The sequence below is a fragment of the Anastrepha obliqua genome, unplaced genomic scaffold, assembly GCF_027943255.1.
Source record: "Anastrepha obliqua isolate idAnaObli1 unplaced genomic scaffold, idAnaObli1_1.0 ptg000012l, whole genome shotgun sequence".
Lineage (NCBI taxonomy): Eukaryota > Metazoa > Arthropoda > Insecta > Diptera > Tephritidae > Anastrepha > Anastrepha obliqua.
The window spans coordinates 5,388,424-5,401,909 of NW_026562179.1; the positions used below are offsets into that span (position 1 = coordinate 5,388,424).

General features: G+C 37.1%; 1 protein-coding gene across 31 annotated transcripts in view; it reads right to left on the minus strand.

The window, feature by feature from the left end:
* Positions 1 to 13,486, minus strand: part of LOC129251340 (transcriptional activator protein Pur-alpha) — a 188,250-nt gene that overhangs the window by 46,204 nt on the left and 128,560 nt on the right. The window contains exon 7 of one of the 31 annotated variants that reach the window (XM_054890724.1): positions 5,687 to 5,783. The exons of 29 other annotated variants lie outside the window; for them this stretch is intronic. In XM_054890724.1, the coding sequence (XP_054746699.1) occupies positions 5,702 to 5,783 (82 nt within the window). In that variant the 3' untranslated portion in view covers positions 5,687 to 5,701. Of the gene's footprint in view, positions 1 to 5,686; positions 5,784 to 8,460; positions 8,549 to 13,486 lie in introns of those variants that run through there. One more of the 31 variants, XM_054890726.1, reaches the window with a different exon arrangement.

Sequence of the window (13,486 nt, forward strand, 5' to 3'; positions counted from 1 at the left end):
TTGAAATGCTGCAAAGAGGAGACACTACTCTTTAGGTCTTGCTACATGCCTCATAAAGAAGAAGAAACACCAATGAGAGTGCTGAAAAAGTCGGTAGAAGCAACTGACAGAAGGAGGCATGATATATATGTGCGGATATATATGACAGAGGTGAGTCATTACTTAATTATATTCTTCAAAGTATAGAAGTAGCTAATAGAGGTGAGAAACCAACATATATTGGACCCACTTCGAAGATTGTATTAGATTTAGTACTCTTCACAAAAAAGTATATTATGGTACAGGAATGGAAAGTGCTTAGCAAATATTCGCTTTCTGACCACAGATACATAAGCTTTCAGGTTATATTATCCTCAAAAAATAAAAATATCACTTTCAGGAATCATAGAAATACAAACAGGGACCTATATAAGAAGATATTATAAACAAAAAAACCAATCAGACGCCAGAAGTACAAATCATACGCTGCACTTGAAAAACGGGTTAAATTGCTCGCAACAACTCTCATTAAAAGCTATAAAAGGTCCTGTCCCCCATCACGTACTAAGCACAAGGTGAAGCCTCCTTGGTGGAACAAGGAGCTAGAAGCACAAAGGTATAGAGTACATGAATTCTATAAGTTGTCCAAAGTAGCTGACAATGAGTTCTGTTGGAACGAATACAGGAATTGACTAAAGATATGCAAGAAAGAAATACGCAGAGTCGAGAGAAAATCTTTTGAAGTAATATAGAGGATACTAATGAAGTTACTAGACTCAGTTACCTAACGGGGAGTGGACTGAGTGAAGACTATCTAGAAGACCTAGCCAGTACATTTTCCAAGGTGTACAGACACTATAGATCAAGAGATATTGTGTATGACATTCCGTCAAACTTAATTACGACCAATAAAATAGAATTGACAATACAAAGTTTTGACCCATTTAAATCTTCAAGACTAGAATTTCCCCAGCTATCTTGTGGTACCATGGTTAAGAACGATATCCATAGGATCTTTGGAGTTTAACTATGTTCCTGTTTCGAGGAGAGAAGTGAAGTCTGTGTTCATTCCGAAAGCAGGAAAAAGCAACCCTCTATACTCAAAGGAATACAAGAATACCCATTAGTCTAACTTAATTTCTTCAGAAAACGTTAGAGAAAATTCAAGTGCAAGTGTCATCAAACATGCATGCAGAGGTATTCCGTAAGGGAGATTACTATCACCGCTATTGTAGTTACTTGTAGCAAATGAGCTGCTTAAGAAATTCGATGGAGGGGCACCAAAACTAGTGGCATATGCAGATGACATAGCTATAGTAGTTACAGGAAAGTTCCTAGACACTATCAGTAACATGATTAACAACACTCTAACAACTGTGTATCAATGGATATCTCGCGCAGGTCTAGGGATAAAAGCGTGGGTCATAACTAGTGACGAATCGTGGGTTTATGGTTATGAGGTGAAAACCAAAAACTCAATCATCTCAATGGAAGCTGCCACATGAATCAAAACCGAAAAAAGCGCGCCAAGTTCAGTCCAATGTAGAAGGTTTGCTTACCGTTTTCTGCGATTGCAGGGCATCATGAGTTCTTGCCACAGGGTAAAACGGTCAATAAGGAATATTACCTGCAAGTTATGTGCAATTTGCGAGAACCAATCCGCCAGAAACGCTCGGATTTGTAGACGAACAAAAATTGGCTCTTGCATCACGATAACGCCCCTACTCACACATCGTTGCTTGTGCGCGACTTTTTTACCAAAAACAACAAACTAATGATGCCAGAGCCACCGTATTTCCTAGATCTGGCCTCCTGTGACGTTTTCTTCTTCCCGAAACTGAAGGACGACGCTACGCGGCATCGAAGGAGGAGCTGAACAAGATAAAAAAAAAATGAGTTTTTGAAGTGCTTCGCAGATTGGAAAAAATTTTGGGGTCTATCGTCATCACTGATGCATTGGTGTTACACGTCAATAGTCAGACCGATATTTCTATATGAGGTCCTGATATGCTGGACTGCAACAAGAAAATTGACAATTTTAATGCCATTGGAAAGGATGCAGCGACTCGCTGCCATGTGCATAACAGGAGCAATGAAAACCACTATTACGGCGACACTAGAAATTAGCACACCAACTATTGACCTTATGGCGGAAAAACTTGCAGCAAAACGCGCGGGAAGTATAGTGGCTGTTGAAGTATTTACTTACAGAACCTTAGGAGATAGCTCAATAGGAAAGAGCAGTAGAGGTGCCACAGACTACATGACTCCGCCCTTTAATTGGGAGAGGTGTCATACTACAATTGAAGAGGAGGGACACAAAGACATGAAGCCTGGACGTAGGACTTCTCACATTTACACAGACGGTTCTAAAACGTTTAAGGAAGTGGAAGCCCTGTTCAAAACTAGGGCTGGCTAAGCTAAAAGCTAAAGCGGAAGTTTTTGCTGTTGGGAAAGCGACAGAGCTAGCCTACGAAAACTGTTCTTTAAATCTTAATAAAGGTCAGTCTCCATCTGGTATGGCTAGGGACCATAAGATTTATGTATGGCTTAATGTAAGCCGGGTTAACCTAACCTAACCTTGTCTTTGAAGAATTTCTTCGATTTCGTTGTAGCAAATGCGTTAGGTGTGGTCCATTGTTTTCACGGGACCATATATTTTCCTTATGACGCGCCTTTCGAAGCAAAGCAACTGATGCATATCATTTGTTTTCAGGGTCCATATTTCTGCCCCATATGTAAGGATGGGTCGTATCAGTGTTTTGCACATTCTTTTTTTCTGTGCTCTGGACAAATCTTTTGATTTAAATAGGTTTTTGGTAGAATCATTGGCCTTATTTGCAGTCTGGATTCCGTCGTTAATAGCTACCCCCCGAGTCTTTTGCTGCCGATTGTTTAAAACCCAAGTATTTAAATTCAGTGATATTTTGGAAAACAAAGTTGTTTATAGTTAGACCATCGCGTAAAGTGTTGTTGGCTGATCGAATCATGTACTTAGCTTTCTCAGTATTTACATGTAGTCCTAGAGCTGTTGCACTTTTATCAACAAGTTTAAAGACGTGTGTAAGAGTGTTTCGGTTTTTAGGCATAAAAAGAATGTCATCAGTGTAGGCAGAAAATATGTATAGGAAAATCATTATTAAAAAATGTTCCATTCGGGTTATTTCTTAAACTGTAGTATGTAGCATTAAATTGAATATTAAAGATGATAATGTCTCTCCTTGTTTTACACCAGATATGACTTGAAATGGATCTAGTAGGCTTCCTTGCACCAGCACTTTACTTGTTGTGTTCGTCAATGTACAGAGAATCAAATTAATTAAATTGAAAGATATTCTAATTTTCTGAAAGCAGTATTTTATTTGTTTTCTATCTATACTGTCAAATGCATGTTTAAAGTCAACAAAGAGGCAAAATATATCAATGTAATATTCGTAAAACTTTTCAAATATCTGATGCACAGTAAAACCTTAATCGATCGTTGAGCGGCTATTTCTGAAACCACATTAATAAGCACCTAGGATGTTTTCATCATAAATATTCAGTCTCTCAAATAGAACATTAATAAATACTTTATAACCAGTACTAAGTAAAGATATGCCTCTATAATTTTGACATTCAGTTTAATGTCTTTTTTTGTGTATAGGGTGATACCCATCCACTGGGTATTTCAATCGCCTGCCATATTTGCTTTATGGAATATTCGCTTATGTAGTTCTTCTCCACGATATTTCAGAAGCTCTGAGGGTATAACGTCTGCACCAAAGCTTTTATGGTTTTTAAGTTTTCTTATAGCCCATACTACTTCGTCAAAAATAGGCACTTCAACATATATTTCAGCTGTATTTACTACTTGTTGCTCCTTATTTGTCTTATCGTAGTGTTCTCTATTAAATAGTTCGTTGAAATATTCTTTCCATCTATCTATAACTTGCTGTTTTTCACTGATTATGGAGCCATCTTTTGCTTTGCATATAATTATTCGAGGGTGAAATGTTATAGTTAGTTTTTTGATGTATTGACATTGTTGACATTTTTCTTTCTAAAATCGCTTTCAATTTGTTTAATTTGCCCCTTCATGTATAATTTTTTTCTTTTTTCGCATTATTTTCTTGGTTCTTTTTTTATTTAATATATATATATATATATATGTAACTGTTTGGTCGAGCTCCTCCTCCTATTTGAGGTGCGCCTCTTGATGTTGTTCCACAAATGGAGGGACGTACAATTTCAAGCCGACTCCGAACGGCAGATATTTTCTATGAGGAGCTTTTTCATTGGCAGAAATACAGTCGGAGGTTTCCCATTGCCTGCCGAGGGGCGACCGATATTAGAAAAAAACTGTTTCTTTATTTTGATCTTTCGCCGAGATTCGAATCTACATTCTCTCTGAATTCCGTATAGTAGTCACGGCTACGGCGACCGCTGTTTTTTCATAGCCTATTCTATTTGCACGCGTGTTTCTTTCCATATACTTTATTCGTATAATGAGCTGCTCTGTATTCGTCACCATACCATTCGTTCATTACTTTTCACCAATAGTATTCTTTGCGGTTTTTATGATTGCACCTTTCAGTTTATTCCATTAATCTTCGATATCTAATTCAAATCAGTCATTATTTGTACTATTTTCGTTAAATAAAATGTTTTCTATCTTATCTTTGCACTTCGCTTTCATATCTTCGTTATTTATAAGTTCATCTGTATTCCTCTTTTATTTCTTATAGCCTTTGTCATCATTTATTCTTGAAATTCGTTGTAGAATCTTAGCTATCACGAGAAAGTGATATGTGTCGCAGCAAACGCCGCTGCGACGTAGGATGTCTTTTATCTGTAAGTACTCGTATATTACCGATCTGATTAGCCCTATTGCGGCCACGCACTTTCCAAGTTTGAAGATGAATTCGTTTTACTTACAACTAACCAGTGGGCTGTTGCAAAGTTACACATATCATTTGTGTGGTTGTGTATAGAGAATTTTCCCGCAACTTTATCGATGATGCTCTCTTCTTTTCCTACTTTTGTACGATAATCGCCAACAATCATTAAGATGTCGTGTTTGCAAATTTTGTTAGTTACGTTATCAAGGACGTCGTTGAATTGATCTTTTACACATCAGTGCTATCATTTGTAGGTGCGTAGATAATTATAATGGTTATATCTTGAAATCTACTTTGGTAACTTAAATAAGATATACGATCGTTCACGGAAGAAAAATTCAATATGCTTTTTCTTGTTTTATTGTCTACATAGAATCCTGTTTCGCGTAAGCCTTGAGTTTCAGTACCACTAAAAAATATACATAACCATCCACCTCATTTCTTGTAGTGCACAAATATTTGTTTGATATCTCTTTAGTTCATCTGCAATTTCAGCCATTTTTCCAGGTTACAGCATACTCAATACGTTCCATGTTCCAAGTCTCAAATCATAGTCCTTTAAACGTTGCATGGGTCGGTATGATGTCCATTTCTTATCCGAGGCTGTTGTTGAGGTGTCGAGACCACTTTTTTTATACTGACATCAGGTTTTCAGCCTAAAGGCCAGTCCCCTTACGAGGGTTCTCACCTTACATCTTTTGTTCCTAGGGCTTCCACCATGGTTTGTTCTTTCTTGTGAAAGACAGCTACTTGATCTCCGCACTAGGTTAACAGTGCAACCACGTGAAGGCGATGTAAGGGGATTGGAAAAAGGGGTGAAAGGCTTGATTTCTTTCGATCCGCTATCTCGTGGCACATTCTTTCACTTTGAGACACCAACACATGGGAGAAATGACTTTTTTACGAAAGAGCCAGTTGTTCTCACTGTTTGGAAGGGTAAAAAAATAGTACGGATGTTATCAACTATTAATGATGTTTCTATGAAATCAAGGGGAAATAGAAAAAAATATAAATATACACAATCAAACCTACATGCTTATTACAGTACGATAAGCATATGAAAGGAATAGATCGTGCAGATCAGTATTTGGCGGAAAGTAATATTTTACTAATAGTAATATTTTACGAGTAGTAATATTTTTCGAGAAACTCTACGTTTCCACGACAGTCGGTTCTACGTTACCGAAACGACCCGGATTTATTTTCGGCCAAGGACTGTCACTCCAGCAGTATTTCCCTTACAAGTATGAAGAATGTTTATGCTGCGACAACAACAACAACGAAAAACAGTTAAGTTTTACAAACAATTCTCTTTTTTTCTGCACCCTGTTCAATGCATATAAAATTGACTGTACCAATCGGTCAGAGACTAAAATAAGATATTAAAAAATTCTACTGGAAGTAGCCAGGGAATGGATAACTGTAGGTTCCAAGGAATGCAGCACTGCACCTGACGACACTTGTTGAGGAACAGCTCTTCTAAAGATCCACTCTCCAGGTTTTCCAGATAACAAAGAGACCACATTTTAGAAGTATAGAGAGTATAGAGTATGTTCTTCGAAAGGAAAACGGAGCGAAACCCGATATACTTGCAAAATTGGTGGTGTAATTACCATTACACGTAGGTGATTTTTATACTTTTTATCATAGAAAAATAGATATTAAAAGTTGAGTAATAAACGAAATTTATTAAAATTTATTTATATTGTTTTACTTCCTCATCCGCTTTCAAAACAAAAGCCGGGCACATGAGGTAAATTTTCAGAGATATTGCCGGTCAACAATGTCTTAATATTAAAATTCTTACAACGACCAACATCAGTCATTCCCACGAGATAATTTACTCGATAGCCTCTTTAGTATCGTATTAACCTCATTCAAATCAACTTTCTCATTAAGAAATTGAATAATATTTTAGATCTCGTTTTTGTTGATAAGAATTTTAATTAAGTGAGTGAATTTCCAAATTTGTGTGCTGATGCATAATGTCAGACTTCCAATATCTTTAGAATTTTTAAATTTCAATCCAGTTTCCGCCATAAAAGTGCGGAGTTTTGATGACTTAAACACCAGTATTCTGGAAAATTAGTGGGCATCGCTTTTTAATTAAATATATTAAATACAAATAGCAGTAGCTTTCTTCTTCGATTTCCAATTTATACGCACCAAGGATCTTAAAAAGTTGAAAAATCAAAGGAAGTACTTATCAGTAAAAATCCACCAATAATACTACATTCAGTAAAAATCTACCAATAATAGTACATTCATAATAGTACATTCATAATAGTACTATTCAACTCAATTTAATGCGTTTGACAAACACCTATACAATTAATATACTAAGTCCTGCATTAAATTCTGTGACAATGCATACGGTGATACCAAATTAGCAGAAAAAAGCTCCGTTGTTTTTGCATTTGTTCGTATGCATTGTCTACTCATAAATTATACTCAGTTAACAAAATTTCGCTTGTTAACAATGGAGTGAGGAGCTAAGGAAAATCGCATTACAGTGATTGCATAATAATACATAAGTGTGGAAAAGTGCAAGTGGGATTTTCCTCTTGCTGAAAATACTTACTATTTCGAGAATGTCTTTTTACCGTACGATCAGTCATTTTCCCCAAACGCCTGAGGTGACAGACCGAAAAAGAAGTGGTCGTCCTCGCGTGGTTCGAACCAGTGCAGTCATAAAAACCGTCCAAGAAAGAATAAGCATAATCCTTTTAGAAAGCAGAACATCATGTCCAGGGATGTGAATGTATCAACCAGATCCATGTCAAGACTAATTAGAGATAATCTGCAAATGAAAGCCTTCCGTCGCTACACTATTCGTCTTTTGACAGCGCGCTTGAAGAAAATTAGACTCGACAGGTGCAAGCATCTTCTTCGGTGGCACGCGGCCATGAAAATATTCTTTTCAAAGATGAGAAAATTTTCACTGTTGAAGAAGTTTTTAATAAGCAAAACGACGAAATCTATGCTAAAACTTCCAGACACACAAAATGTTGTTCAACGTGTTCAGCGTGGCAATTGTTTGGTGGGGAGTGTCTTGTAAAGGCGTTACATCTGAGCAATACTCTCTTCTCTCTTCAAGGAGAGCATTGGTTCTTCCAGCAAGATTCGGCTCCAGTCCATAAGGCAAAAATCACCCAGCAGTGGCTAAAAACCAATATTCCTGGGATCATTGCCGCAGAATATTGGCCGTCTGAAAGTCCAGATCTGAATCCATTGGACTACAGTTTGTGGACAGGATTGGAGCACATGGCCAGTCGAAGACCTCACAGAAATTTGGAGAGTCCCAAACAATCTTTGGTTCGAGCAGCATCGTCAATACCCGTGGAAACCGTGCGTATTGCTGAAGGACCTAAACGTTTGATGGCTTATGTAAAAGACAATGTTGACCATTTCGAATGAAAATTTAAAACTTTTGTTTTTAATATTTACATGAATGAAATGAACTAACTTCATTAAGGGGTTACATGGGTTTCGTCGGGTAAAAAAAGGGTAATTTTAATTTTTTTTCTATGTAAAAAATTATTTATTTAATTCAAGTTTTTTTCTGTCATGTAGATACATATTTAAAGAACAATTTCTGAAATTTTCAAAAAAAAAATTAAAACTCCTCCTTTGTGACGTCATTTCCGGTGACCCCTCGAAAAAAAGGTGCGGCCGCGTTGTCATAACTCCTGACAGGAAGGAAAGAAACAAAAGTAAAAATTGGAATTTTGGCAGACATTTTTCCAAAAAAATTAAAATTTCGGTTGCTGCGAACGGCGACGAATCGATAATTGATGGTTATCAATAACACTGGCCGATACAGCTGCGATATTTTCTTCAGTTCGCATTCTACGTAAGCGTGTTGCTGGTTTTATGTCCAATAATGTAAATTTGGTTCTAAATTTAGTCACAGTAGCTTGAATAGCCGCTTCAGTGGGTCGATTGAACTGACCATAAAATTTTTATATTTTTATAATAAAATTCAATGATTTGCAAGCGTTGTTCGCTTGTAAGACGACTCATGGTTAAATTATTGACCAAACTGAAGATGTTTGACAGTGAAACAAAACACGAAACGTGCGTCAGCTGTTTAAACCAACTGTTTAAAAAGATAATAGCTAAAAAATCACCCGTTATATGTATCTCGAGCTCTAACATTTATAAATGTACAAGGGCGGTCCAATAAGTAACCGTGTCTGATAACAGAGGATGTGTGTGCTGTCATCTATCAAACGACGACAAAACAAATTTCAGACTGATTGATAGGTTAGTTTGGATTTGGCAGCTATTCCAGTAAGACGTATTGCGTGATTTTCACTAAGATGGAAAAAGAGTAGTATCGTTCAGCAATTCCCTTTTTGTTTTTGGATGAAAAAAATGCGAAGAGATAAAGGCAAAATAGGATCCTGTCTGTGGGCACACATCGCCATTTATGACCACTGTTAGATATTGGTTCAACGAATTTAAACGTGGGCGAACATCCGTTTTTGATAAGGAGCGACCAGTATGCCCGGCAGACGTGGTTACCAAGGAAATCATTCAAAAAGTCCACGACATGATTCTAGCTGATCGACGAATAAAAGTGGGCGAAGTAACAATGGTAACGAGTTGGCAATGAAAAAATTGTCGGCCCGATGGATACCACGATGACTTATAAGCAACAACAAGCGGATGCTGCTGTTAATTTCGAAGCAGTGTTTGGAGCAATTTAAGCGAGATCAGAAGAAATTTTTGCGTCGAATTGTCACCGTCGATGAAACCCGTATTCATCATCACACACCAGAAACTAAGCAATAATCAAAACAATGCTCCCCGTGAATCTGCTCTAAACAAGGCGAAGACAGTCCCATCGGCCGGAAAAGTCATGGGGACAATTTTTTGGGATGCGAGCGGTGACATCCTCATGGATTTTTAGAAAAAGAAGGAACGATCACGGGACAATACTACAGCAAGTTATTGGATCGCCTTCACAAAAAATTGAAGGAGGCCGTATTCACCCGATTTGGCTCCCTTCGACTTTTTCTTGGTCCCTAACATGAAGAAATGTCTTGCGGGAACAAAATTTAGGTCAAACGAGGAAGTCATCGCCGAGATAGAGGCATATTTAAGAGAGTTCGACAAATCCTATTTTTTGGAAGAGTTAAAAAATGGCCGGAGCGTTGGAAGAAGTTTATCTTTCCAAATAGACACTATGTTAAAATATTTTTTTAAATGGTGTCTTCATTTCTAACACAAGTACTTATTAATCCCCCCTCGTATACACTTCAGAATCTTTGCATTTTAGAATGCACATTTTCCGTCATTTCATCAAATTCACCCCGAGCTAATTTAAATCTTACTTCCCGCAGTTTAACTTCAATAGCATATGCAGGGTGGGCCATATAGCGTTTGCTTTTTGAACCACCTATTTTTTGAGAATGGTAAAACAAATGACATGTCAAATGTGTTCATAATTTACTTAAAGGTTTGACATTTACGAAATGGGACGCCTTACGCTTGAACAAAATTGGGAAATATTGAAATTGACAAAGATGAGCATTTTTACCGAAAAATCATCTTTTCTGATGAAGCTCATTTTCACATCGGTGGCTACGTCAATAAGCAAAATTGTCGGATTTGGGGCTCAGAAAATCCACACGTTACTGTAGAGAAGCAAATGCATCCACAACGAGTCACTGTTTGGTGCGGTTTTTGGTCTGGCGGCATCATCGGGCCATTTTTTTCGAAAATGAGCGGGGAGTCGCGGTTACAGTAAATGGCGAGCATTACCGTGACATGCTCAACGAGTTTTTGTTTCCAAAAATTGAAGAGGATGACATGGACGACATTTGGTTTCAACAGGACGGTGCAACTTGTCACACTGCCAAAGTTACACTCGAACTTTTGGCTACCGTTTTTGAAAACCGAATAATCAGGCGAAATTCCGATATCAATTGGCCGCCTCAGCGCTGTGATTTAAGCCCGTTGGACTATTTTTTGTGGGGAGCCGTTAAGAACAAATGCTATGCGAACCATCCAGAGACGATTGATGCTTTAAAACATGAAATCGAAGTTGCCATTCATGAAATTGGAGCCCAAACAATCGAAAATGTGCTTAAAAATGGGTTGATCGAATGACCTACTGTAAAGCCAGTCGTGGCAGTCATTTGAACGATATTATTTTTCATTCATAAATGACAATATTCAATCTTCAAAATAAAAAAAAAAGTTTGAAAAAATATTGATTAGTTCTTTTTTATAGCCGATTCAAAAAGCAAATTTTACATAGCCCACCCTATATTTCTTCGCTGATACAACGAATAAAGCTTTATATAATTGATAAGGGAAACATATGGATGCTTGTTCCACTACAGTCGCGCTTGAGGATTTGTAAGAAACGAGATTATTCTTTAAACTCCAGCAAATCGTATAAATTCAGTATAGTATGTTTTAATAGACCGCCTTCCACACCTATGAGATAAATAAATATTGGTTTGCCTTGTCAATAATTTTCAAAAACATAGATCAATTTAGAACAACACACTGTGATTTGAACGCCATTTACTTTCAATATGAGATATATACAAAGAAGATAAGTAATTATCGCACTCGTTACATGATATTGGGCTTTAACCACTATTCCTTTGAAGATTTTCAATTTCATTCTAGTTAATTTTTATATAACAATTTTTTGAAATTTTCTCTTGAAGCAGTTAAAATATTAAACGCACTAATTGAAACCCCTTGTGCACATATGTGAGCAGCACTCAAAACTTTTGCCCAAAGCAACATAAATACTCCTATAAATATTCGTCAGTGACCATGGACAGACTAAAGTGGAGAAAAATTGTTAACGAAGCTATATGCCACCAAGGATTGTGAAGCTAAGAAGATGATATTTAAGAATTATCTTAGCGAAGTGGATCTTAAAGGGTGCACGATATGAAGTGTTACCTATTCAAAACACCATAACTTTTTTGTGTGAAATTAGTTTTTATTGATTTCAAAGACAAAATTATTATATTCACTTTAGCTCGATATGGCCACCTTTTGCCTTGACTATAGCCTTCAAACAGTCAAAAAATGAGTTGCATGCTGCACGAATGTGATCTTGAGGTATTTTAGCCCATTCTAGTATAAGCGCTTTTTTCAGCGCATCCATACTGGCATATTTTTTAGTCCTTACCTTTCTCTCCAAAATGGACCAGATGGAATAGTCCATCGGATTTGCGTCTGGTGAATTCGAAAGCCATTGTGTGGACGAAATGAAGTGTGGAACATGATTTTTTAACCATTCTTGGTTCACACCAGCTTTATGAGATGGTGCCGAGTCCTTTTGGAACGTCTACGGCCGAAATGCTTGCGTGTCCACGGCTCTAAAGCAGCTTCTAAAACATTTTCCTTATAATAAGTCGCATTCACTTTGACACCAGGCTCGATAAAAACGATTGGAGAGCGTCCATCAGCGGTCACTGCGGCCCAAACCATTACTTGCGATGGGAAATTTCTTCGAGTGGTCATACGTAGGCTCAAATTCTCGTATGAGCGTTCGGTCAAGTAAACACGATCGTTTTGAGTGTTTATGAACTGCTCAATTGGGAAATTTTTTTTCTTCAGAAAACACAATGTTAGGAAATTTGCCACGTTCGTGCAAGCGCAACCACTCCTTTGCTCTTTCGCACCGAACTTTTTTTTGTTGGGGTGAAAGATCATGTGCTTTTTGGAACTTGTAAGCCTTGACCTTGAGCTCATTTTTCAATACACGTCGAATACTGTCTTGCGATATTTTCAGTTCTTTGGCCATTTTTCTTCCACTTCGACGTGGATTTCGTTCAAGTCGAGCCTTCAGTTTTCGAACCATTTCTGGCGTTGTTGCGGTTTTTTTGGTCCACCTCCATAGCGTTTTGCAATGCTACCAGTATCATTGTAACGTTTTATAGTGCGATACACAAACATTTTATTCACTTTGAGGTGACTGACTCACGAACAATGGCTGGTTGTGTTTTTCCAGCCAAATATAACGCAATCACACTATTACGTTTGAATTCCATCACAGATAAAAAAAATCAACAAAACTGAGATTCAAATGCTTTTGATGGCTTATAAATAATATTACATATTGAGCTGTCATTAGAACAATTTTGACGTTGATGTCATGAGCTGTTTTACAGATACAAGCAGTGTGAAGTTGGTAACACTTCATATCGTTCACCCTGTAGATGTTGTAGATGCAAGAAGAATATACGTACATACATCTTTTCACGAAAATATGTTATCATAAGCAATGGCATTCTAATAAGCAGTTTTTTGGAGTCAAATATTGTTGTAATTTATTGCAGGACTTGTTTTGGTTATACTGTCAATTCTCTGTAGATATTTTGGGTCGTTATAATCGTCAAACAGAGCATGGACTAAAAAAAAGAGGTTGTCTGTAAAGTCTTTTTACTGACGATAGTTTAACGTGACAACGTCATAAGAAAATATTGATGGAATGGTTGCAATTTTCAAAACAAAATTTTAATTTTATTTGGTTGATAGATATTTTGTATGGATATAGAGGAGGAGGTAAATGGAATTGCAATGGAATAGGTCAAGTTACATTTACATAAACGTGAAAAATGACGAAACATTTATCAAATTCATGAAAG